Below are 27,225 nucleotides of genomic sequence, written 5' to 3' on the forward strand. Positions count from 1 at the left end.
AGACGGCCCCTGGGAGCAGGGCTCTACTAGTGTTTGGCCAAAAGGTGTCTCCAGGAGGGGCCCAGGGACAGGTTTGAAGGGTCCCTGTCTCAATCAGACAAGGAAGCCTGCTTCTGTTTATACCATCTGCAGCGTCTTAGTCATCGCAAAGGACAAAAACAGGCCTCTGGAATGTTCCTTTTGCCCTTCCCTTCCCATTCACAGGGATGGAAGGTGGGGCCAAGGAACCTGACTTCCCGCTGGCCCTTTCCTTGAGGCCTGGGAGAAGCCGGGGAGGGGACATGACCGAGCCAGATTCTGCTCCAACTGCACAGCTCCCCGAATCAAAGCTGCTGCCTCCACCGGCCTTTTGCTCCTAGTGTGCCCCAGTGGTCAGCCGAGAGAGAGAGAGAGAGAGAGAGAGAGAGAGAGAGAGAGAGAGAGATGCACCCTGAGCCATATGTGCTTTGCCCCCACCCCCTCCACTCCCTCCACCCCCTCCACCCCCCCACCCCCTCCACCCCCCACCCCCTCCACCCCGGCACAACCTATGTACTGAGGTCACTATGTGCCCATGGTCGAGTGTGGAGCGCGGGATCCTCTTAAGTTGCAACGGCCTTCCTGCCCTGAAGAAGGTTGACGAGAGAGACCTTGGTCTCCTTCCCCATCTCTCAGCCGAGAAGTCTGTAGGTGAATTTCACTTCGGACAAAGCCTTCTCTTAATTGTGAGCCCTTGTCTGGGGATGGATGGCTTTCTGTCCCAGGGAGACTGGAGGAAAGATGAGAAATGTAGAAAAACAGGTTCTTGGTTTTGGTTTTTTTTTGTAACACCCCCATCCCATCCCCCACCCCCGCTGCGGAAAAGGAATAAACGTCCAGCTGTGTACAGCTGACAGTGCTTCCAAGCCCAGGATACTTCCTAAGCGGCGGCGGGTACGTTCTGGGCACCATGACCTTGTGGAGGCGATAGAAGATAAGATAGTTGGTGGTTGGCTGTGGAGGATCGGGCGTGCGAGGATTGTTCACTGCGGACAGATATGACAACATCTGTGAATCGTGCCTCTCAGTTCAATGAGAATTCCAGAAAAGGCTCTTTCTTTTGCATCTCTTTCACATTCTTCTCGTCACCATCCCTCCCACCTGTGTCCCGGCCGGAAGGCAGAAAGAAATCCCGACCCACACAGCCGCTCCTCTGCCTGACTGCGCCCCCGCACCGTGTCTTTAATTATTTAGATGAGTTCCTTGCTTTTAATATCCAAACATTGCGTGAAGCCCTGCTGGGGGGGCTTTTATTGTCAGGGAAGCCATCTCTGGCTCCCTAAGTAAGACGGATGCTGGCGGAGGCAGAGGGATCCTGACAGCTGAGGATGGAGTGGCCTGCTCCTTAGAAGTGTGGGGTGTTGCACTAGACACACACGCTCGGGGTGGGGTGGGGGCTGCGCTCTGTTGGAGCTGATCTTCCCAGGGTTCTCCTGGCTGCCTCCTTCCTGCTTAGCCCTGAGGGGCCCTCCAAGCCCCCAGGGTGTTTGTCCGTGGAGCCTCTGAATGCATCAAGGCCGGAGCTACAGAAAATGATACTGAATCCAGCGGGGATGCTCCTTTGCAGCTTTATTTCATTCACTGCACTTTTAAAGACGCTATCAGAGAAAACATTTTAAAGAGAGATTTATTCTGTGGTTGGGAGTATATGCAGCAAGACAGACCAATTCAATAGGGACAGACATTTCAGCAGCACTGCTAGGAATCAGCTTTGAGGGCCTGCCTGCCCTCCTTTTCCTGGTTCCTTCCATGTTTATCCATCTGTCGAGAACCCACCCATTTAACCACACTTTCATGGATTCACCTAGCCATGCTCTTCATCCACTCACCCACTTAACTACCCATCCACCCACCTATCCATCCACCCACCCACCTACCCATCCCTCCATCCACCCCACCCACCCATCCATCCATCCCTCCATCCACCCCACCAACTATACACCTTCATCCATTCACTCATCCATGTACCCCACCCACCTTCTCCATCTCCTTACTCAAGATCTGAGGTCCTGCCTGCTGCCAGGTACTGTTAGGTGCTTGAGGACCTCACTGTCCAGGGGAGGCAGCACAGGTGAGGAGGTGATGCTCTGATGGCAGTGTGGCTCAGTGCTGTGGGACACACCAGCCATGCCTGCAGCTTTGCTCCAAACCTCAGAGCTGGGGCCCTCGGGCTGTGGACAGGTCATGGAACTGCCAGTACTTCTGCCTCCAGCTTCTCAGGCAGCAACAACTAGGAATTTCAGCTCTGTCACCAGGGTGGGGTGGGGCTGGTTTCTGCTTCAGGGTCCAGTTATAGGGATGTGTGCATTGTTGTGATTCATTCTGTGTGGGTTTCCTGGGCGCTATGACCTCAGGCGGCCATGGGTTGGAGGGTTGTTCCTTATAAATCCAGCTCAGCTTGGCTCTCCCATGCTGGCCCAGGCCCAGAGTGGCCTGAGGGATGCTCTGGAGATGCTAGGTTTGTGCAACCCCAGGGCAGGTGGAAGGCTCTTCAAGAAGCCCCATGGCAGAGTCTACCTGAAAGATAAGGTCTACCTGACAGATAGGGTCTATGTGATGTAGTCTGAGGTCTGATAGTCAGGGAGGGTCTCACTGACAGTGTCTACTTGACAGGCAGGGTCTCCCTGGCAGGCAGGGTCTAACTGATGGGACAGGGTCTGGCTACATCTATGTCCTCCAGCCTTGGGAAGATCAATGCCTTTGAACTTCATCGTTTCCAACTGAAGGCTAGAAAGAGGAAATGGAATCACAAGCAGTGCCGTTGGTTTTCACAGATGGACTTTTGGGAATGAATTGGTGAACTTTCAAGGTTGCTACTTGGAACCAAGAAGTCATGTTTCCAGTGACAGAGGGAGCAGCCGGAGTAGAGCCCTTTTCCTGCTGGAACCGTGGCCGGCTCTAGGATGCCACGAGGAGGTTGTGCAGCTGAGGCTAGGGCTCAACCCACCGACCTCACACAGCTGGGCAAGCAAGTGCTGGGCAAGCCTCTTTCTGATGTGTGAGGGTCACTCCGGGACCCCTGGATCCCATTGTTGTGAACCAGCTCGCTTTGAAGAGGGAGAAATGGCAGTATATATATATTTTTTTATCTCACCATGTTGCGAAACACACACGAAGGAGCACTTGGTGATCTGGTGAGCGGCAGTGAGAATTCACGGAGTGCCCGCAAAGCGGACTTGCTGGACACAGGGTCAGTCAGTCAGGTCACTGCCTTCGAGCCAGTTCCGCCTCCTTGTGATGCTATAGGATGGGGTGGCACTGCCCCGTGGGCTCCTCTGGGACTGTAACTCTGAGAGTAGAAACCCTTGTTTTTCTCCGTCGCAGCTGCTGGTGGTTTCAAACTGCTGACCTTGCAGCTCGACACCCTAAGTGTAACCACTGATGTGACCAGGGCTCCTACTAACTTTCCGTTTGTAGAAACCACACTGTCCACGGAGCACAGCAATGTGGCAAAGGGTGCCTGGATTCGTCAAAGACCCAGGACTGGTGGTTGGATGGCCAGGGTCCCGGGTCCCGGGTCCTGGCTCTGCTGTGATTTGGGGCCAAGTGCATAACTGGAGGCTCTTCTTGCCCTTCATCCATAGCAGTGCATCTTCAAGGGCCACTTGGTAGTGTCGGGATGGGGGCGGGGTGGGGAATTGTGCCTGCGTCTTATAGGGACACTGCTTCCCACCCCACACCCACCCCCTTGGATGTGTCCATCCTGTCTTATTTATTTTGTTTATTCCTGGCACGTTTACTTTTTTCACTTTCGGAACACAGTAGGCTCACTGGCAGGGGCGCTGGTACAATGGTGATCAGTGCATGAGGCTTCCGAGGCTGAAGGATATGGTCACGCTGACCTGGGACACATCAGGTATCCTCCGAGCCTCTTCTGATGCTAAAAAGCCGCTGTAAAATGCCACATATAAACTTAATAACACCCAGTAGCCTTTCATGTCAGTGGAGAGCACTTGGAACTTATGCATTTTTGTGAGAATTGAGGCGAATGTCTGAGAAAAGGGAGTTCTCTTTGTACGTGTAATTCTTGATATTTTGAATTGTCCTGAGTGGGCGAGGGGGTGCAGTGTGCTTTCTTGGGCTTCTTATCGGGGATTGTAGTGGTGACAGCACTCTGCGGAGCAGAAACTGAGTAGCAGCAAGCAGAGTAACCCACTGCCAGTCAGTTTATTCTGACTCATAAAACCCCCAAAGCCAACCATTCCACTCTCACTCACAGCGACCCGTTAGGACAGGGTAGAACTGCCCCTTTGGGTGCCCTAGGCTGTAAATCAGGGACGGGGAGCTTTTTACTGCCAAGGGCCATTTCGATATTTATCACATTGTTCTCGGGCCACACAGGTTCATCCGCTGAAAAATGAGCCTGCTCTATTTGGACAAACATTTAATGAGCTCACCCCCCCCCCCCCACATGATGGCTAGAACCGCTTCTCTTTGGTGAGGCGTGTGATGTGAGCTGGGACATGACTTCACAGGCCTTCTGCCGCCCAAGGGCCAGACATACCCTTCCCCTGTTGTAAATCTTGGCTGGAGCAGACAGCCTCATGTGTCACTTGCAGATGCTGGTGGATTTGAACCGCTAACCTTGCGGTTAGCAGCCCAACACATACAGAACCCATGATGTCATCATGACTCCTTTCTAGGAAACTATATAGAGGGTTTCCTAGGCTTTCAGTCCTCATAGGAGCCGACAGCCTTATCGATCTCCTGTGGAGCGGCTGGTGGGTTCAAACTGCTGACCTTGAGGTTAGTAGCCTGATGCCTAACCCAGAACTCTGCACTACCAGAACTCTGCACCACCACAATGTGAAGCTTCATAGTTGAGTCGGTCTTGGGCTCCACTTTCTTCAAGAACCCAAATACCCCCACAATGGTGTGAGTAGTGCTAGGAAGACAGACCTATCTGAACTGTCCCCAAAAGCCAGCCATTGAGAGACGTGTGGGTGCAGTTCTGCTGTGGCATTCAGGGGGGTCCCCACGAGTTGGTGTGATGGCAGCTGGGTTGGCTGGGTGTGCAGGATGGATGGATGGGCAGATGGGAAATTAGGCTTGAGGATGAATTGTATGTTGGGTTCTAGATGTTATTAGGAAGAAGCCACTGTGTGGGAGGGGCATGCCTGCTTTTGATTAAGTGGTGTGTCCCCCAAATCTGGTTATAAATCTCGGCCTGTGGGTGTACCCCCTGTGGACTTGGCTGATGAGGCAGGCTTAGAGCAGGGTGCGTTTGGAGGCAGAAGAGAGATTCAAAGCATACCAACAGGCAGAGGTGGGGTGAGATCACCGCTCAGCCACAGAGATCTCTAAGGGAACAGGACATGGAAGAGGATGCTCCCCCCAACCCCCTCCTCAAGCTGACACAGGGAGAATGTCTTTCTCTGGAAGGGGGTGGAGAGAGAGAGAGAGAGAGAGAGAGAGAGAGAGAGAGAGAGAGAGAGAGAGAAGCCTTCCCTAAAGCAGCATCCCCTGGAGTGAGCTTGGAGCCCCCTGAACTGTGATGTGAGCAAGCACATTTGTTACAAAGCACCCTTTGTGGGGCCTCTGCTGGGGCCACACTAGACAAGGAAGGCGGGTCTCCCACCCTCTCAGCTTCTCTTTTTCACCCTGTGACACTAGCCTGCATCTCTGCCAGTGCCTTGGCTTTCTCCAAAGCGGGCCCTGTGTTTAGTGGAGTGATTTAGTAGGTGCTTCTGTGAGACAACCCTGCTGCAACATCGGAATGGCTTCATGTCAGGATAAACACTTGGGGTCACCAACATTTCCTGGGCATCACGGTTCACTGCAAGGGCTCCTTATTAACATTGCTTGTCTACCTTGATGGTCATGTGGTTTTAACCATATCATCGTTTTAAAAAATGATTTTGGTTTCTGAAGACTGTTTAGAGCAGGTGCCATTGATTCCTAGCTAGGACAAACTCACTGCATTGGAAACAACCATCCCGGGACATAAAGTGAGTGCCTGAAGTGGCAGTTAAAGTTGATGCTGCTGTCTTCCTTCTTTTCTTCCGCATGGAAACATCCACTTACGGTTGTCGTGTGTTTTGAGCGATTAATTTGACCTGGTTATACCCGCTTGTTGTTGGTGGCTGTCATCAGGTTGGTTGTGACTCGCAGCGACCTGCTGTCCATTAGCACAAAACACCGCCCGGTTCTGCGTTGCGATCACCATTGTGTGACCACATGATCGCAGCCCCGGTGTCCAGCAATCCCTCTGGTGGAGGCTCCTCCTCATTTCGCGCTGACCCTCAGCTTAACCAGGCACGGTGTCCTTCTCTAGGAATTGGTCTCTCCTGATGGCATGCCCGAAGTACTTGAGATGATGTCTCGCAAATAAGGGATAATCTGGCTGTATGTCTTCCAAGACAGACTTCTTTTTCCCACAGCCTCTGGTTTATCTAATATTGTCGGCCAACACCATAATTCACATGCACCAAGTCATCTTTTTTTATTGCCTGGATTGCAGGCGCCTGTGAGGTGACTGGAAACACCAGGGCTGGGTCAGGACCACCTTAGTACAAAGGCCTGAAAGCAAAGACTGCCTCTGGGCCCCTCGAAACAAAGGCTGAGTGCATTCCGTCTTCAAGACAAGCTGTATGAAAGCCAAGGCCAAAGGCCTGGCCTCTTCTGTCTCCATTAATCGCTTCCCCCCTTGTTCTTCCCTCCAGCCTTTTACAACTATGACGCCAGGGGAGCCGATGAGCTGTCTCTACAGATTGGTGACACCGTGCACATCTTGGAAACCTACGAAGGTGAGCTTATGTTTCCCTGTTGCTTGTCTTTCCTTGTTGCGACCTGTCGGCACTCCTCATCCAAGGAGCCCGGTGGTGCTGTGGGTGAGGCGTGGGGCTTCTCTCAGCCAGGCCGGCAGCGGTTCAGTCCCACCAGCCGCCTGGCAGTCAGCAGGCCCACGTGTAACCACAGTGCCGCCAGCGCTCCCAGAGAGTCCCTTAGTCGTCGGCCTGGACGTGCACTTTGCACAAGAGTGAAGAGGCTCTCCGTGTCTGCATGCGGTGAGCGGCCGGCTCTGAGTTCCTTGTAGGCACCTCTGAGGAACACGAGTCTGTGCTGTTGTCCCTGCATGCCACCAAGGCTGTTCCAGCTCAAAGGGACCCTGTGTCCCACGGACGGAAGGACATACCGCCCAGCCCTGCCCCACCCTTGCAATTGTCTGGAGCCCATTGTTGGAGCCAGTGTGTCATTCCGTCTCATGGAAGGTCTTCTCCGGTTTTTTTGCAAAACAGTTTCACAAACCCTTGTTTCTTTTATTTTTTTAAAATCATGTTTTAAAAATCATTTTATTGGGGCTCGTACAACTCTTGTCACCATCCATCCGTTGTGTCAAGCACATTTGTACATTTGTTGCCTTCATCATTTCAAAACATTTTCTTGCTTCTTGAGCCTTTGGTATCAGCTCCTCATTCCCCCCCCCCCACCTTCATGAGCCCTTGATCATTTATAGATTATCATTTTTCATGTCTTGCACTGACCGAGGTCTCCCTTCACCCACTTTTCTGTTGTCCGTCTCACTGGGAGGGGGTTATATGTACATCATTGTGACCGGTCATGCACCTTCGTTTCTGCTCCTGGTTAGTTGAAGGCAAGGTCCTGGCGAGTGAACCGTGGGCAGTGGAGGCATCTCTGTGTGGCGAACCAGCACATTTCCTAGGCTTGGCCATGGAGGACTGGGCGGTATTCTTCTTGGTTGCATGAGACACACGTGTTCTTCAAACAGCAACTTGGTGGCTCCATTTCACCATCAGACCTTTTTGGCAAGTGTCCTGGTGGACATTTGGTGTTTTGGCCGTCCCCAGGCTAACGACTCTTCACAACTAGCCCAAACCCATTGCGATGGGGCTGATGCTTATTCCTGGAGGTCTGATGGGATGGAGGAGACCTGTCTCTGGTCCATCTTTATGGGAGCTGATTGCCAGATCCTTTTCCTGTGGAAGAAGCCATGGTGGTGTAGTGGTTCAGTGATTGGCTTTGAACCACAAGGTCATTGGTTCAAAACCACCAGCCGCTCCATGGGAGAATGGCAGGACTCTACTCCCGTAAAGAGTTCCAGTCTTGGAAACGCACAGGGGCAGTTCTTCCTGCCCTAGAGGCATACTGTGATTCAGCATCAGCCTGACAGCAGTTTTTGTTCTCCTTTATTTTATTTTTTTTCTGGGGCTTCTGAGTAGGTTCGAACCAGCAACCTTTTGGCTAGCAGCCATGTACATGGGCTTACCCCACTGTGCCGCTGGGCTCCTGGAAGAGCAGTTGGTCAGCATTTATTTTCTGGGCTCACCAGGCCTCCTGGATTCTGATGGGCATCGTTCCCATCTCTGAAAGGACTCTTCCACGTGCACAATGGCGTGTCCCTTCGTTGGCGACTTTTGGTTCTCACACTTGAAGAAGGGACAGAGCAGCTGGACAGTGACCCTGGCCGGAGACCTTGCCGCACTGGCTCTTGTCCAGGAAGCACGCAGTGATGGGCTTGCACCTGTGCCTTCTGCTCTCCCCTCTTGATCTCTGGAAGTTTCATGGACCATAGGAAAGCTCGGTGTGTTCTCCACCTCCTCACCCCCATTCTTGCCTTTTCAAACCCCCGACATTCTTCTAGAAAATGTATTTCTGTTTGTCAAATTTAATTTTCTTCTTTTCCCCCTGTGATCTTTTCAGGGCATTCCTGAGCTTGCTCCAGGAAACGTAATTTCTAGATGACCACTCTTTATTTTAAGGCTCAGAGAACAAATTTACCTTCAAGTGGTGCTGAATTCCTTTCTCCTGGGCTCACGAAGGCCTGGTGCGTGGAATACAGAAAGGGTATTTTGGTGGCACTTGGAAAGAGGATTGGGTTATTGGAGGCAAGTCCTTGTGCTTCTAGTCAAGGTGTCTGGAGGTGAGCGAGGCCAAGGAGGTGTACTAGATGGGCCCTGTGGACCCTGGGTCCTCTCACCCTGCGGACTGCTCGTGTCCAGGAAGGCCCTGGGGGCTGGGCCCTGCTGGTTTCGTTTGCTGCCAGCATGTTGGTCCCTGCTGCCTGTGGTCTGTGCACAGTGGATCGACCCTGCCCCTCCTCCAGGATCAGCTGCAGGCCACACTGTCTGGGCCCACAGAATGGTTGCTGGCTGATTTTCACACCGAGATTGTCAGGTCTCTCCTCCTGGTCTTTCTGCCTCAGCCTGACTGTTGTACTCAAAGGAACTCCAAGCAGGCATGGCACAAAGATCAGGAAATTGTTCCTTTTTGTTTCTTTTAACAGTTGTATAGACATACAAGTCACACATCACATAGTTCAGTGGTTTAAACCTATTAAAAAGAGTTGTATTATCATCACCTTAATCAATTTTGGAATATTTTCTTCTTTCTTGTACTTGCCATTAGCTCCCCGCAACCCAACCACTTATTAATTTCTCCCCAGCCTCCCTTGCCATAACCCCAACACACTATTGCTCCAGTCACTGTCTCTATTGATCTGCCTTTCCTGGATTTCTTAATAAAGAACAACACCAAAACTCACTGCTATCGAGCCAACTTTCCACAGGGCAGAGGAGAAGTGCCGTGTAGCCTTCCAAGACTGTAACTTTCCTGGCGTAGGAAGCCCGTCCCTTGGAGCGGCTGGTGGTTTCGAGCTGCTGACTTTGTGGTTGGCAGCCAATGCATAGCCAAAGTGCCACCAGGGCTCCTATGAAAACAAAAAAGCAAAAACAAAACACAAACCCACAATTCACTCAACAACAAAATAAAGCGGGGGAAACCTCGGGAAATAATGAGAACCGGACCAAATTTAAGATGGATCAAAAAGGAGAACACACGGTAAGATGCTGAAGTCCCCACGTGCTCGTCCTGGTTGACCAGAGGCACAAATCCAGAGACACTCCTCTGTGTGTCAAAGAAAGCTTCATATCCAAGAGTCATTGTATATTCAGAAAACATCCTGGCCCAGGCCAGATCAAGTCCATAAGTTCCATATGAGCCATTAAGTCCGATATGAGCCCATATGTCACATACTAGTCCATAAATTCTTCTACAGACTCACACAGCACATGCAATGATACCGAATACAGGAAGATCACAGGCCAATGGGTGGAAAGTCTTGTGGATCCAGTGGCAGTTGAAGCATCTCAGTGCTGCTGTGGGTCTCCACATGGCTCACCCCATCCCCAGGTGGCCAGCCCGTTGGAGGAGCACTGCTTGGGAGGACAGCTCCCAAGGAGATGGAGCTCCTCCCCAGATCTCCACCAGCGGGCTGGCCTTGCTGGTGACGTCCTGCTCCCACCACGGTTGAGCTTTGCTCTGCAGCATCCCACTTGGGCCAAGAGTTGGGCAGCGAGCGATGAAGAGACGTGTTGCCGCTTTCATTCGTTTCTCGACTCCTCGGGGGTGTCAACATCTCGTCACGTGGGCTGGGTTTATCTACTACCCTCTGTCCTTTGGCACTTGGTTCTTTTTTCCCCCTGGCCTGCAGTAGTTCCTTGTGTATTCCAGGGCATTCATCCCTTGTCAGTTTCAGATGGGAAAGGGCGTCCTCATGCGGAGCTTGCGGGAGGAAGATGACACCAGGAGCAAGCAGAGTCCTTTAACCGAGTGAATAGAGCCCTTGTGACCACCTTTCCCCGTCTCGATCTCTGTGCACACGCTGTCATCAAAGGGCCCTGATGAGCCGCTGAGCTGGACAATAGGTCTATCAGGAGGCGATCCTTCAAGTGCCTGATGGAAGCCTGGACGCGAAGCACTGGCCTCTCCCATCCATTTTCTGAGCCCCATATGGAGCACGTAGGGTGGGCTCGGCTCGGCTTGGTGTACCAGGTCTTCCACAACTCTCTTTGCAAGACTCCTGGCAATCGCTGTCTTGATTCCTGAGGCTTAGAAAACACCTCTGTCTTAACCTCTGGGGACTTCATCCTTCAGAGCCCCCTTGCTTCCTGTCCGCAGTCGTCCACGCCTGGTTGTTAAAATCCATGCACTCTTGGTGGGGGTGGAGCATCGGACACATGACCGTTACATGGGGCTACTTCTCACTCTCTGTGCTCCATTACTCAGGCAGCTTGCACTTTGAGGTCTGGCACTTGATGGTGACCCCACACCCAAGATTGGGGTGCTACCTGGGAGTTGTCCCAGCATGCACTGCCCGTGCACCCTTTATCTCTCTCAGATGGCCTCTCTCGGCTCTTGTGAGGCGGAGGTGGGCTTTGTCTCTGGATTGCTGGTTGACTTTAGACGTGTGGAACGCGGAAGCTTCCGGCTGGCATTGGGCCAGGGTGGGGAGCCACTGGTTGCTGGCCGTGGCCCCCTGGTATTGGCATGACAGGTCTCTGCCCGTAGCCGGATGGGAGGCAGCCAGGGAGTGGCGGTCACTTGTTGGAGGGGCTCTTCCTTAGGCAGGCCAGCTGTGCTCCCAGTTCCGGCCTGCTCTGCCTCTCCCTTGTGCCCTCACTCCTTTCTCCTCAACACACGGAGGGATGGGCCTGGGTCTCGGCCACACCCTGGGGAGTGGGGCGGCGTGGCCACAGAGGGGCTGTGTGCACTTGGCTGCCCCAGGGCCCTTGGAAGGACGCTCTCTTGCAATTAGTTTTCTGTTCTGGGACAGTGTTTGGTGAGCGGGGGTGCTGGGATGCTGCCCTATAACCCTGACCCCGGTCAGACTGAGGGAGAGGCGCAAGGGACCCGCCTGGGGCTGCTGTCCAGAAGACACGGCCTCTTCTTGGAGCCGGGTGTCTTCATATATCAGGCTGCCATAAGAGGCCTGTGTGTGAATGTGGCTGGCTGGGTGGGGGAGGGTCTTTGGGGGAAAGCTCTCTACAAAACCCCTCGCCATTAGATCAGCGTCTCCCACAGTGGCGATACTGCCCTTTGTTGTGCTGGGTTGATCCAGACTCACTACCGTGGGCTCTGTTCTGACTCAAAGTGTCCCTGCAGAACAGGGTAGAGCTGCCCCTGTGCATTTCCAAGATGTAAGCAGATATCTGCCCTTTTCATTAGAGTACAAACATTTCTAATTCCTGGGTTTGCTGATTTTTTTTCTCGCTGGAAAAGGGAGCGGTAGGCCAGATTAGTTTGGCACCATGTGAGTTTGGTTTGTGGGATTCTGGGGACAGTGCACCGGTGCTGCAAGGCTGAATTCTGCATGTACCTCGTTGTGTCTTCTCCACCTGATTGTCCCTACTTTGTGTTTATTTAGGGTGGTACCGGGGATACACCTTAAGGAAGAAGTCTAAGAAGGTAAGTCCTCTCTGGCCTGAACCCAACAAGCACCCACGTCCCTCTGTAAGTCCCACTGGCAGAGGAGACCAGATCCAGCCCCTTTACATCAAAGGGTTTTAATGACCTCTCTCCTGTGCTCTTCATTTAAAAAGTATATAGGGAGGGGGAGGGGGGGCATGTGTCACTGACTGGCATTCTTTTCCCTGGAGCAAAGTGTTCCCTGGAAATTGTGGCTGTGCCACCTTCGCCTGGATGTGGCGCCTGTGATTGAGGCTGGCTTGTTGTTTTCAGTGGGGACTTCATCTTTGCTTCTGGATGGAATTCTCCAACCAGGCTCGACCCTGGGATCGGGAGAGGCCAGTGTACCCAATGCAGCATCATCCAAAGAAACAGAGGCTCCTGGTGGCTCTGGGGACACCCTTTACAGCGCACACACAGCTTTGCTGAGTGCCCTCGCGCTGTCCCCCCACCCACTTGCTCGCTCAGGACTAAGCTATGTAAGTCAGTGGCAAAGTGAGAGGCTCCGCTTCCCCAGGCCTGCGTCGCTGGTGTGGAAATGAAGACCTTCGATGGCCCAGTGGCTTCCTGCGCTGGACACCCCCGTGGGCATCTCTACTTTGGATCTTCTCTTCTTAGCCTCTTGAACTGTAATTATTGGCTCTTCTGTTTCTCGAGACGATGCCAGGGTTTCCCAGTCACGCTCGTTTGAAGCTGCGGTTAGGCCGGCCACGGCAACTTATGCATTTTAATAGCTCATTATGCTGGACAGATGGCTCATTTTGCTCGTGCTTGTTCAATGTGCCTCTCGTTACTGCCTCCTCAGGCTGGGCTCTGACTGTGGTCCTGAACCTGTCACCGAGGCTCTTGATGTGTCCAGAGCCACCAGGCCAGGAGTGCTTGGGATCTGCTTGTTCTCCAGGACAGTCCCTGGTGTGCGGGTCCAGGCTGACCTCCATCTGGCCTTTCGTGCACACTGTACATCACTGGTGATGGTCATCACCGGTGATGTTCTTGGGGGAGACACGCTGATGGGTGTGTGGGCCAGCCGAGCCTACCAGGGGAACACGGTCTCCTGGCCTGGCCCCAGACATCTCTAAGGCACAGATCGGGACCGTGTTGAGCTGAGTTCTCTAGAAGCCAAATCAATGATGCTTGTTTGTATATACAAAGAGATTGATACAAAGAAACGACTCACTCAATTGTAGCAATGAGCAAGTCCTGTTCCATTCAAGTTCACGAGTCAGGGTCAGCTGGAGGCTTCTTCTGACTCCTGTGTCTGCAGGGGCTGATGAACAGGAAGCAAGAAGACCACAGGCTGGTGGATGCCGAGCTGAGTGAATTCCAGGTTGGCAGTCCGATCATAACTCCTGGGATCGGCAAGTGATCCCGTACGAGCTGGAGGAAGCATGGCAGACTCCATAACCCGTGGTCAGTCTGCACGACGAGCAGGCCACACTGTGAATGAAGCCCTCCACCGTCATCTCCCCACTGTGGCCAGACTCACTGCTTGGCTGCTTCGCAGAAGATCCTACCCTGCAGCTGACCACATGGGTTAGATCCTCTCCTGGCAGACTCCCGGCCCAGCCAAGTTGACGTGCACCCTCACCGTCACTCGGGTTAAGGATCCCCACACGTCCAGTGACCTTGAGCTTGGAGGGCTGGACAGGAGATGCCAGCCAGGATGACTGTGGCTCGGGCTTCTCTTGGGCAAGTTCTGTTTCATGCTGATTTCCCTGCTGGGATGAGTGTGTTCCTCCGAACGAGCCCCTGAGCCAGTCACAGCGGAAGACTTCAGGAGAACGGGATTAGCACCATGCACCCTAGTGTCCTGCCCTCATCCTGCTCCCATCCCTGCAGGTGACCAGGGATCAGGACCATGGCCCTTTATGTGACTCCTCCCCCCACTCCCCATCCCATGTGACAAGCCTGCAGAGTTGGACCCCCTGCACTGTTCCCTTTCCTCTGCTGCTCATTTGGGACAAGCTATTTGCCGACCCCTCCCCTCCCACACCTCTCACTTACCGTACTGTGGTGACTTAGGTGTTGTCGTGATGCCGGAGGTCATGCCAGTGGCTTTTTAGATCCCCACGAGGTTAGCCCCTCGTGGGACAGGCTTCAGCAGAGTTTCCAGATGAAGGCAGACTATCAAGCAGCCACTGGATGGATATCTACTTCTGAAAACAAACCAACAAAAATGGGCCGTGCACACGGTGGGTAGCCGGGGAGCCTTGTCTGGTAGAGCGCCAGAGGAGGAGGCCCTCAGGTAGGAAGACAGGCAGCACCCGAGTATGTGCAAGAGCTACCTCTTCAACGTAGCTTCAGCCTGAGTGGCCCGGATGGAGCCAAGTTTCGGGAACTTCCCTGTGTTCATGAGGCTCAGTGCCAACCTGAGCAGATGTGATTGCCAACATCCGTCAACAGTTAGAACGTGGCGTGGATGCAGTGAGATGCCAGGAAAATTGGGAGTCGCCAAAATGACCTGGAATGCATGCGGGTGTCCTAGGCCTCCACGAGCCGAAATGGACTGGGATTGGGCATCTTGGAAGGGACCGTCATGTGGTCACCTATGTCAGCAAGGACTTGTCCACGAGGGATGGCGTTGCTGTCATCGTCAGAAGAACGTTTCAAGATCTACCTTGAGGTACAATACTCGCGGTGAGAGCCTAACATCCCTACCCTTTCAGAAAGACCAAGTAACATGCTTATTCTCATGTATGTACCAGATGACAGCAACCCCCTCTCCCTGTTTGGCATCTTCTCCATCTGCACCGTGCCTGCCTGAGCCACACCCTTCCTGGCCTCTGTTGGGGTGCTCCGCCGTGGCAGCATATTGGCATGCTGGGGTGGAATGGGAAAGCAGTGATGTTTCAATCCCACCTTCCATCTGGGAGACTCCTGATGGATACGCAGCAGGATGGATGAGGAAGATGATGAGGATGATGAGGATCAAGAGGATGAGGAAGAAAGGCCTGGTGCTCTACTCTCCCAACTCAGCCCGTCTATCTCCTGAAAAGCAAGGAGGTTACTCTGAGGACTAAGGTGTTGCTCACCTAACCATGGCATTTTCAGTGACCTCCTATGTGTGTGAAAGTTGGACATTGGATCTAGAAGACCCAAAGAGGATCAAGGCATTTGAATTGTGGTGCCTGAGAAGAATATTGTAAGTGCCACGGAACGCCACAAGGACAACCAGACCTGGCGTGGAAGAAATACCAGCCAGAATGCTTGTTAGAGGCAAGGACGGGGAGATTCTGTGTCATATACTGTGGCTGTGTTGTCAGGAGAGACCAGTCCCTGGTGGGCTAATGTGGAGGGCAGTGCAAAACAGGGAGACCCTCGCCAACATGGACTGACATGGTGGCTGCTATGATGGGCTCGAATCTAGCAACAGCAGCGAGATGGTCCGAGACCGGGCGGCGCTTTGTTCTGTCATCGTAGGTTTGTTGTGGGTTGGAACCAGTGCCACGCCCCTCACAGCAACAGCATCGACTGGTATTTGACATATTGGAGGCACTGATTCCAGCATGATGGCAAACTACACGCCATCCCTGTGTGGCCGAAGGACGCTGGCGACAGAAGTGTGGAGCCCTGCTTAGTTGTCAGCAAGTGTGACCACGCCAGGCCTAGCCGTAGCACTCATGGGTTGAGAGCCAGGTTACTGTCTGTGCTTTATCAGATGGGTCCTTGCTGGGAGCTTCCTGGGAAACTCCCCATGCTGTCAGTGCACACGTGACCAGCTTGGGTTGGTGACTGTTGGTTGGTTGGTGACGGGGTGGACTAGAGAAACAAATGCAGAGGCACTCATCTGTGTGTGAGAGCGAGCTTTATAGCCAAGAGTGATTGCACATTGAGAAAACATCCCAGCCCAGTCCAAATCAAGTCCCTAAGTCTGACGTTAACCCATATGTCCGATACTAGTCCATAAATTCCTCTTCAGACTTATGCAGCGCATGCAAGGATGCCAAATGCAGGAAGATCACAGGCCTGTGGGTGGAAAGTCCTGTGGATCCAGTGGCGGTGGAAGCATCTCCAGGGCTCTGGCTTGTCAACAGGGAGGTGAAGCAGAGAGAGAGAAAGTTCCTAGCGTTACCATGAGTCAACATCGACTCAGTGGCAGGGGGGTTGAGATCTTTGGAAGGGAGAGAAGTGCCAGGACCATCATCAGTAATGCAGGCAGATCACAGGCCAGTGGGTGAAAAGTCTTGTGGATCCAGAGGCCTTGTAAGCTCAGGGCACTAGTGTAGTTCCATGTGTCTTGTCAGCTGCCATGTTTCCCAGGGAGTGAATGTGTGTCCCGCCTCCAGTGAGCTATTTATCTCCTTAGCACCTCCAAATGAGGTCGTCAAGCTATGACCTGATTGACAGGCTAGACTCCACCCCTTCACTCTGAATCCTCAAATGGACAACAGATTATATAACTACCACAACACTGCCTTGCCTGCCTGTGTGTTTTCTGCAATGGGATAATTGCAGGATGTGCAAAATTAGAAGTGACGCAGTCCCCCTACCATTGTCTCTGTGTGTGTGTGTGCGTGTGTGCGTGCGTGCGTGCGTGTGTGTGCGCGTGGTGGAGTAGGTAGGTTGGGGGTCAGACATTTGCTATGCAATCAGTATTCATGCTGATATCAAAATGACTGTCTTTTCCCCCCTTCAAGGGCATCTTTCCTGCCTCATACATTCATCTTAAAGAAGCGACCGTTGAAGGAAAAGGGTGAGTGTGCGCTGGAGTTCAGGAGGAGATAATGGTTTCCCTTGGCCACACTGCTGTTTGGTCAGCGGGGCGACCTCAGGGGCTTCGACGTGTGGCGGTGATGGTCATGAGTCTTGAAGGGAGTGGGGGTGGGGTGGGCGGTGTCTAACCTAGAGCGGGAACTGCGTGCTTCCTGCTTCTTGGAATAGTCTGATATGCCTTGGCCCTGAGGTCATTTCTGGAAGCCCCGGCACTCCGGGCTTCCTGTGAGCTGTCCTTCCTGCAGAAGCGCCCCACTCTCAGCTGCAGGTTCCCTTTCTGGAAGACTCTTCTGGATGCACTGGTGCACGTGCCTCAGAGGCTGAAGCAGTGGTTGTTTAACTGGGACCTGTCTGGGCTTGCTTTTTGACCTAGCTGTGATCTGTGTTTCTTAGAGGTCGTAAAGCTGATGGATAAGGTCACTTAAAGGACTGCTCGTCCACAGGCTCCCCGTTAGGCGGGACTAGAGAAGGAACAAGCAGGTGGGAATGCGGACGGAGGAACATTAAGACATTTTCCTTTTTGTGGTGTCTGCTGCATCTTCACACTCAGTTAAATATGCAAATTATAAAATTACTAATCATATGATTACTGCATAATGACATCTCTTCGGCTGATTGCAAAATTGCCTTTCCGAGCACTGTACTTTTAACATGGGAAAGGGCGAGTTTGGTGGGTTCTGTGGTTCCGCGGTGTGTAATTAAAGTGAAGAAAGTAATTTAGTGGCAAATGTGTGTGTGTGGGGGGTCTTCACCCTGGCTCCCCCCGCCCCAAATCCTGATAAAAGTCTTGTTTTGCTAAATTTCCACGGGGAAGCAGAGCTGCTCCACCTTTTGACACTTGGAACCAACGGTGGAATTTACTGGACACAAAGGATGTATTGGCTGGTCTTAGATCTGTCTGTGTCAGAAACCTGATCTAAGCCAGATTGGCTCTGATGAAAATCTTTCTCATAAAGTCCCGTGATAAATCCCGAAGCGTGTGCAGAAGCTGTGCGGGAGTGAGGAGGCACAGTGATGAAGGAAGGCAGACGTGAATGCTCTTCTCTGTCACTGTCTCCCACTTCCCTGCGCACCTCCAGTGACTGTGGATGGCCACCTGTCCTCCCCCCTTTTTCTCCGGGCCCTTCCTCTTTTCCAGCCCAGTCCCCGCTCTACACTCTCCCTGGCTGGCCTCTTGGCTCTCCGAGTGTTACCCCAGGGGCTCTCAGATGCCAGACCTCTCTTTCGTGACTTCTCTATTGTGTGGTCTCTTGCTCTGGTGGTCTCTATTTTGTTGTTAGGCGCTGTCACCTTGGTTCCAACTCATAGTGACCCCATGTCCAGCAGAATGGAAGACCGCTGGTCCCGTGCCAGTTCACAATCGCTGCTGTGTTTGAGCCCAGTGTTGCTGCCAGGGTGTCATGCCATCTTGCCAGGGGGCTTCCTCTTTTTCCGTTGCCCCTCTACTCTACTAAGCCTGCTGTCCTTCTCTAGAAACTGGTGTCCCTGATGACGTGTCTGGGGGATGAAGTCTTGCCATCCATGCCTCTAAGGAGCATTCTGGCTGTCCGTCTTCCAAGACAGATGTGTTTGTCCTTTTGGAGTTCAGGGTACTTTCCATAGTCTTTTCCAGCACCACGTCTTCTCCAGTCTTCCTTATTCGGCGTCCAGCTTCCACACGCATAGGAGGCGATTGAAAATGCCATGGCTTGGGCCAGGTGCGCCACGGGCCTCAAAGAGACAGCCTCACTCTGCAACACGGGGCTTTGTTTTCACTTTTTATTGTGAATTAGGTCAGGGTTTATAGAGCAAATCATCACGTGTGCATCAACAGTTCCCACACATTTTGTTTCAACTCGTTCATTGCAGTCTCCTTAACTGACCATCACTGCGCCCGTTTCTTCGTTGAATTTCCTGTTCCTGTTACCCCTTTCCTAAGTCTCTGTCCTTTGTCCTTGGGTTAACGCTGCCTCCCCCCCCCCCTTTGTTGTAAAAGAGATCTTGTGCAGCCGATTTAGCAATGCATTGTCTGATCTTGCCTGCTGCTTCCGTAAACCTTGACGGTGGAGCCAAGCAGGAGGAAATCATGGACAGCTTCAGCCTTTCCCGCCTTGTCGTTGTCCATGTTGCGGGCTCTTGTTCTTCCCCTGTTTCTCCCCTGAAGGCCTCTTCCAGGGTCCCTCTCTTCCAGGGTCGCCCTCTGAGATGACCGCTGCTGTTCTCGTGTCTTGCTTTCTTCCCTCTCCATGGGGAACGCAGCCCCGAGTTCTCTCTCCCGCCCAGTGTGACCCCACCGTGGCGTGGCTCTAGAAATAATCTCCGCTGCTGGCTGAATGCCCCCTAGGTCCTGCTCCCTCTTGCAGCTACGCTGCCGGCAGTCCTGCCCCTTGGTTGTGTCAGTTAGGAGGGCATTGCTGGGGGGGTTAGAGTATGTCTGGCATCCCGGCAGCAAGCACAGTGCAGCCAAATCACACACTTTGGAGCTAGTTCGCACCCTTGTCCCAGGGACAGTCTAGTCCCAGCACAAGGAACGAGGGAAGGTAAGCAGGAGCCAGAAATGAGGCCAGGAAGGTGGTGGATGACATGACCTGTTTGTATCAGAAACCTGATAGGAGCCAGATTAATTCTGATTAAAATCTTTGTCCGCTTTCTACTTGATGAGAGTTGGCTAGTCCTGGAGCTGCACCCGCTAGTGGCCGGTGGCATCAGCAGGTCAGCTGGGGGCTGGAAGAGGAAGACAGACCAACTGCTGATGCGATGTGCTCACACTGGTGCCAGGAGAGGCTTCTCCACAGAGGTTTTGTGAGGGTGGCATTGAAGAGTGTAATGAGCAGCGTTTGCATCAACGTCCTCCCAGGGAAAGTAGGAGACAGACGTGGCTGGGCTGTTATAACAATCACACCCCATAACAAACACCAGGGACGTCCCACGTGAGGGGAATTCCTCAGAGTGGTTTCATGGTGGGTGGTCTTGGGTGCCCACCTTCCTCAGACATCTGGTCCCTGCAGGAAGACACGTTTCTAGAACTTTCCATAGAAACTGGCTTTCTCCTATTAGACTCATTCCTAAGCCATAGCCATGATTTGCTCTAGGGAGCTCCCTGTCATTCATAGGGCCCTCGAGGTTGGAACCCCAGTTATGAGCCAGGGCCCGTACCACACAAAGCACGTAGATGGCACCCATTCTGCATCCCTGGATATCTCACACTGGTTGGGGCTGTGGATGGGGGTCTTGCTTATTTCGGACACTCCAAGGCCAGCTGACCTAACTCCACAAGCCACCACATCACTCTCTGCCTCCAAACAGCTGAGCCCTGTTCCTGACAGAGCCGACCTGGGCCACCAGTGAGGAGCTCTCTTTGTGGGTGACAGATGGTCCTTTGAATTGAGGTCAGAGAGCGTCCCTCTGGGCTTTGAAAGCAGCGACCTCTCTGATGCTTCACCCAGGAGAACCGCGTCATGCGCTATCACATCATGGCTTTTGTGCACGAGGGGGATGGAGAAGACCACGTGGCCCAAGCTGGGGAGGTTACTGGCACGTGGGCCACGTATGTAGAAGGTGGGCACACAGATCACAGATGCACTTTGCGAATCCTGGCTTCCAGCTGGCTTTCCAGAGCTGTCAATGCCTCCTGCACCTTAATAAGGTGACCAGACGCCCTGCTTTTGGTGGGACAGTCCCCATTTTTAACAGTTTTTCCCGCGTCCCGCAGCATTTTTAAAAAGTCCAGATTTTTGGAAGGCATGCACGACAAGCTAGGGTAGATGGTTTTGGGCTGCCATGTGGCTATTTCGCCAGGCTATGAGTTTTATCAATGGCGTCCCGCTTTACCAATGTTAAAATCCGGTCACCTTACCTTAGCATGATGTGTGAGGGGCAGCTTACATGCAGGGTCACGTGTGGACATTCTCCAGGCTGCACCTCATTCTTAGCCATGCGTGTTTGTCCACAGACATGCAGCCTCGTTTATATGTCTGCCTGTTCCGAGTGCCCACGTGTTGAGCCTGGCAGCGGCCTAGACGGGCATGGTCAAGGCGCAGGTCACCTTGGGTCCTGAATCGGGCACTGAATCCTTTTCCTTCTTTCCACCGCAGGCAACATGAGACGGTCATTCCAAGCGACCTCCCACTCATCCAAGAAGTCACCACCACCCTCCGGGAGTGGTCCACCATCTGGCGGCAGCTCTATGTGGTGAGAGGCTGGCAGGTCCTCAGGGAGAAGTAGTCCTCAGAGAGGGCAGAGAGAGCAACCAGGCCCGCTTCACTCGCCACCGTTGGTACCGGTGTCCTGAGCTGCTTTCTGCGTTTGGGGGGTGGGGGTGGGTGGGAGTGACAGCTGTGAGAGCCGTGAAGGGGGCCACGGCTCGCCATCGCTGCTGTCAGGACACACGGTCTCGCTGGGGCACCTGGACAAAGAAGGCGCACAGGGAGAAAGACGGGCTTTCTACTTCCATCACGGGATACAGTCTGGGAAATCCACAGGGGCACCTCTCCCCTGTCCGTGAGTGTCCCTGTGAGTGGCCATCGACTCCATGGCAGGGTAGTGAGGGTGGTCTTGCTTGGAAGAGGAGGGCAGACCAACATGCCGGCCGAGCCCCTGTGGTCACACGTGCCTTGAAGTCTCAGGGGCCCTCTCTGGGGTGGCAGAGGCAAGTGCTGTCTGCCATATTTGGGTGTCTGGACGCAGGTGATGCCGCTGAACCTCCGACAAGAGGGCCAGCATCTTCTTGGTTTAGGCTCGATTGGACAGTGGCGGTGAGCCCTGAGGACATAGTGGTTCCTTATTGGACCACTAACTGCAAAGTCAGCAGTTTGAATCACCAGGCACAGACGGGCTTTCTACTCCCATAAAGAGGTCCAGTTCTACCCTGTCCTGCAGGCTTGCTGTGTGCCAGCATTGACTCAATGGCAGTGAGATTTGTTTTTTTTGGGTGGTTTTTGATTAGGTATGAGCGTTTTCGGGAGAAAACCAGTAGCCACTCTGAGGGAGAAAGGTGGGGCTTTCTACACCTGTCAAGAGTTAGTCTCGGAAACTTACAGGGACAGTTCTGTCCCGTAGGCTCGCTACACGTTGCGTAGACTCGTTGGCGATGAGGCTGTGTGGTTTTTGGACAGTGGGGAGGCGAGGTGTTACTTTACATTACCCAGTCCTGTGCCCACGTGTATCTGGGAAGAATTCTTATCAAATTCAGGGAAGGTGCAGGCACTGGCATGTCCCCCCTTCCCACTCCCTGGGGCCCTTCTGCAGCTCCCTCTCCTATGGGCAGCCAGGTTTCCCTTTGTCACGCCTCAGCTTTCTGTTCCCAGTGTGGATTTCTCCTATGCTAATGTCTCCAGCGCGGAGCAGGGCTGGAAGGAAGTCGGCTCCTTAATTTCTGGAAGGCGCGGGAAACTTTTCCTGAAGTTGGCACAGCTGCCAGCCGGGCAGGCGTGTTGTTTCTGATTATGCAGCGGTTCCCGGTCAATGCGCCGTAATAAGCGGTTGCAGTAATTGTGCATCAAACGTACTGAGGGGAACCGAAAAGCCTGAGGTTGGCCATGCATGTTTTGTGTAAATCTGAGCAATTTGGTGGCTGGTGTTTCATGTTCAACTTAGCTGTTTTTTAAAACAAAAAATGAAGCAGACAAACCAACGGGAGTGGGCGCTGATGCAGACAGCCATGGGCCTGGCAGGGTCAGCATGCACATGTTGGCCTCTTCCCCTTGGTCCACATTCACTTGCCGCCTTGGGTCTGATGGCGACAAAGCCAGGGCAAATGCTTCTCACGGTATTTTGGTGGTGTAGCGGTTATAAATTGGGCTGAGATCCAAAAGGTCAGAAGTTTGAAATCACCAGCCCCTCTTTGGGAGAAAGACGAGGCTTTCTACTGCCTTAAAGAGTTCCAGTCTGGGAGACCGTACGGGGTCTCCTACGGGGCCGCTGTGAGTCAGCATCAACTCAGTGGCCACAAGTTTGGTTTTAGTTGGTTGGTTACAGACACAGGAGCCAGATCGAAAGGAAAGCAGATGCCTGATGTGGCCACAGGCAAATGGACAAAGAGATTGAGCCAGAGTCAGGGGAACGCCGTTTGAAGGAGCCCTGGTGGCATCGTGGTGATGTGTTGGGCTGAGTGAGATCTGAGTGGTTGTTGGTTGGAAACCCTCAGCAGCTCCACGGGAGGAAGGCAGGGCTTTCCACTCCCATCAAGTGACAGTCTCGTGAAGCGCCATCCGGTTGCCACGAGTCAGCGTGGGGACACCGCCAGAGTTTGGTTTGGTTTTGGTGGCGTGGTGGTTCCACATTGGGTGAAGAACCACAAGGGCAGCAGTTGGAGCCCACAGCTGCTTCATGGGAGATAGACTGGCTTTCTACTCCTGTAACGAGTGACAGTCTGGGAAACCCCGGGGCCAGTTCTAGTCTGTCCTACAGGGCTGGCAGGAGTCAGCAGTATCTCGGTGGCAGTGAATTTTGGCGGCACAGTGTGTGATGCACGAGGCTGTGAACGAGCAGGTCAGCCATTCCCGGGGGAGAGATGGGGCTGTCTGCTCCCGGAAAGAGTTTCAGCCTTGGAAAACCAAAGGGTCTGTTCTTCCCTGTCTTGTAGGGCAGAGTTTGGAACGCCATTTGGGAATCAGGTAATTCCTATCATCTGGGAAGTTACAGTTATCACACAATGTCATGCAGAGACTGGCGTCTGGAATAGGGAACACCTGTCAGGGTGCAATGCGTGAAGGGCAGGTGGACTCTTAGGACGCTTCTGAGGACGGGACCAAACCTCCAAGGGTCACTTCTGGAGTCGCCATGGGCGGCATGTGTGCAGAGCAGAGCTGCATCTCAGGGCCTCATGACGATGGCACCTCAGACACCGGCTGCCCGGCCTGCCTTCTCATGTACATCTGGCTGCCCCCACCCTTCCAGTGAGGGGCTGGGCTGAACTGCTTCCGCCACCGGGGCCTGCTCCCATTTAGAGGATAGACTTTATTTTTAAAAGCAATGACCACATTTTGATCTTTCTTAGGGGATTGTGATGGTCTTTAGGAATTAGGTGCCACGTAGATGCCTTTCCTCCGGAAGACTAGACTCATCCACGGGATGAACTGGTCATCTTGTAGCAGCAGATGGTTGCTTCTCTCCACTCCGTGAACCCTGTCCCAATGCACCCACCATGAGGGAAATTACTCACACCCCCAAACGCAGAAAGCAGGTCAGGGTGCCAGAGCCAGTGGTGACCAAGTGAAGCATCTTCCTTGCATGGTCCTTTGGTGTGAGAGACAGGAGCTTGCAGAGGGACCATTGACTCCTGCAGCAGTGTGTGCATGTCTTATTGATCCGTGTCCTTTGTGTGTGTGCAGCACAGATCTGTGCCTGTGTAGCTGTGTGTGTTGTGCTGAGCCATGTGCCTGTGTGTGTGGTGTGCATGCCTGTGTGTGAGCTGTACTGACCTGTGTACCTGCGTGTGTGCTGTGCTGACCCATGTACATTTGTCCGCACAGCTCAGCTGAGCACAGGGTCCACGAGAGTGGTCAGGGCACAGGGTGTTCTGCAGGCAGTGGGCAAGGATGGGCTCAGATCTTCAGGCTCAGGACCAACGAAAGTTCTTGATGGGTTGCCCATCCTGGACCAGCAGCTGGACGTTAACGTCAGCTCCTGCTTTGGTCAACGAGATACCTCAGTGGTGCCTGCTCCAGACAAGTTGGGTGGCGTTCTGGGGCGGCACATTCCTTTCTATCCTTATAAATGTCTAGCATTTCACTGGACCCAAATCCCATACAACGTGGGTTTCCAGTCATGCCCCAAACATTTTTTCCCCTGATTGGATATTGATTACATCCCATGGTGGAAGGCATGAAGGACAAGGATCCGTGTAGTCGAAAGGAACACCCCTACCCCACCCCAGGTGCCATGCCACGGGCCTGTCGATGTGCTGCTGCCTGATGTGTTCTTTCCCTCCTCCCCCGCACAGCAAGACAACAGGGAGATGTTCCGGAGTGTGCGGCACATGATATACGACCTCATTGAGTGGCGATCACAGATTCTCTCCGGCACTCTGCCCCAGGATGAGCTCAAGGAACTGAAGAAGAAGGTCACGGCCAAAATTGATTATGGAAACAGGTTTGTTTGTTGGAAAGATGATTTCATGCTTAAATTAGCCAATGCAATAACATCACAGACCTTGACGCGGCCCAGATCTCATCTTATGATAAAGCCGAATCCCTAACATCCAAACAATGGCCTGGTTTTGTTTTTAAAAAGGTGAGGATTTCTCTAGAGGGTTCTGAAAATCGGGAGAGGGTCAGGGTTGACAACTCCTTTCCTTGAAGCAGGACCTGAGTGGCCTGTCATTCTCCCTGACCTGAGGGCAATTTCAGTGTTCCCACCTATCATTGTTGCTAGGTGCTACCGGGTTTGTTCCGACCCATCGCAATCTCATGCACAACGGTACGGAGCACTGCCCGGTCCTGCACTTCCTCCCAATCGTTCCTCTGCCTGAGCTCACTGTTGCAGCCCCGGTGTCCGTCCATCTCGTTGGGGCCTTTCTTCCCCTCACTTCCCCTCCTCTTTACCCGATGTCCTTCTCCGGGCACTGGTCTCTCCTGACAACATGTCCAACTAGTCTAAGACGAAGTCTTGCCATCCTTGCCGCTAAGGGACCCTCTGGAATACTTCTGAAAACAGGTCGGTTTGTGCGGTTAGCGATCCAAGGTGCTTTCAATTTGGGCTCATGGTATTTGACTTCTGGTCCAAACGTGGCGATCCTTTGTATAATAGCACGTTTGGGTTTTCTTTCTGCAGAATCTTACATTCTTAGAGTGGGAAAGCGTAGTGGAGCTTCGTTGCCGGCTCACAGGCACCAGGCTAGTGAACAGAAGAGAGGAAATTTGGATGGAAAATTCTGCGGGACAAGCTTCATGATGATGACGATTTTCCCTTCCATCAGAAAACCGAGGACTTCTGGGTTTCGGGTATTCGGGATTGTTGCAGCGAAACCCACGTCAAGCCTCGAGAGGCAGCCCTTTGGAGCTTTGGTTGTATTTGCTGTTGGGGGAATCGTGTTTGAACTGATGTTCAGAGACCACCTGCTTCCTTTGGCTGCAGGAAGCTACCAAAATACATTATGTCTTGGAGCAATCTCATTAAGGGGGGAAGTGTTTCCAAACGCAATTTACGGCTTTGATAGAAAATACAATCATTAATCAGGCATTTTTTTGCCAGAGGGCCTGGAGACGATGCCGTGACTTCTCTCTGGGCACTGCTCTGTGAGAACCTTTCTTAGTCCCTACTTCAGAAACCCACACCTGAGGGAAAATCGCAGCATTGCAGGTGTGACCGTGCCATGGATTGGATTGTGTGTCCTTCCTCAAATGTGTTGTCCCCTCGGCTGGACCACGATTCCCGTATCGTGTGGAAATTCCCATTTCGTGATCTGGTGAAATTGTCCTGCACTTTGTGATGTGTCACTAGTCCTGACCTCTACTTGTAACTGTGGGAGGATCAGCATGGGGGCCTCTTGAGTTACAGTCTTCCAAGAGGGTGTGATTCAAGTCACACCTTGCTGGGGTCATACCGTTTCTCTTCCAAGAGACCAGAGTGAGGCGCACAGAGAGAAGAAGAGACTCGTTACAATCCGAAAGAAGAGCCAGTGGAGATGCGTGTTCTTCAGACCTGGAGCCCCAGTGATGGGAACTTCCTAGACTCAGATAGTGGCTGATTCCAAGACACACGGAGATCCCCAAGGAAGGCCAGGGCCACAGGTGGCGAAGAGACTAGGAGCGTCTCTAGGGCTGTGAAGCCCTCAATCTGGACTCACAGCCTCCGAATTTGTGAGAAAATAAGCTTGTTTGTTAAGGACATCCACTGAGGATGTTTCTGTTGTACCTGCTCTAGCAAACTCAAGGTCATTTGGAATCAGAAGAATGCGGTGATGCTCATACAGCTGCCGGCCATGTGGATGTGGGGTAGAACTGGGTGGGTGGTTGGTGGCGGCTGGAGGAGTTGTAGTTGACAAGCCTAGAGTTCCTGGAAGACACTGTCGGTGGGATTACGGATGCAGTGTGCTGCTGGTGAGGCGCGAAAGAAAATGCTGAACTTGTGATTGGACGGTGGAGGAAGGGTCCCCTTTTCATGCCGTGCCAGTGAACGCACCTGGACGATGCTCAGATGTTTGGTGGGAGGTAGAACTTGAATATCTGATGATGAGGTTTCTAGGTAGGATCTTCAAGAGTACATTTGGAGTGAACGAGGTGTCCTTAAAAATGAACTGTACACAGTGAAACCGAAACTCAGAGATTCGGAAGCTTGTGTTGTACAAATGAAGGACACGTGTCCTGGAAC

At 52.9% G+C, this 27,225-nt stretch overlaps 1 protein-coding gene across 4 annotated transcripts in view; it reads left to right on the top strand.

Annotated features, from left to right (window-relative positions):
• DOCK1 (dedicator of cytokinesis 1) overlaps positions 1 to 27,225 on the top strand; it is a 434,492-nt gene that overhangs the window by 37,866 nt on the left and 369,401 nt on the right. For all 4 annotated transcript variants that reach the window (XM_075534789.1, XM_075534791.1, XM_075534790.1 and 1 more), the window contains exons 2-6: positions 6,681 to 6,764; positions 12,182 to 12,222; positions 16,860 to 16,915; positions 21,009 to 21,105; positions 24,857 to 25,005. In XM_075534789.1, coding sequence (XP_075390904.1) covers positions 6,681 to 6,764; positions 12,182 to 12,222; positions 16,860 to 16,915; positions 21,009 to 21,105; positions 24,857 to 25,005 — 427 coding nt within the window. The remainder of the gene's footprint in view (positions 1 to 6,680; positions 6,765 to 12,181; positions 12,223 to 16,859; positions 16,916 to 21,008; positions 21,106 to 24,856; positions 25,006 to 27,225) is intronic.

This window comes from Tenrec ecaudatus, chromosome 16 (assembly GCF_050624435.1).
Source record: "Tenrec ecaudatus isolate mTenEca1 chromosome 16, mTenEca1.hap1, whole genome shotgun sequence".
In the NCBI taxonomy this organism is placed as follows: Eukaryota; Metazoa; Chordata; class Mammalia; order Afrosoricida; family Tenrecidae; genus Tenrec; species Tenrec ecaudatus.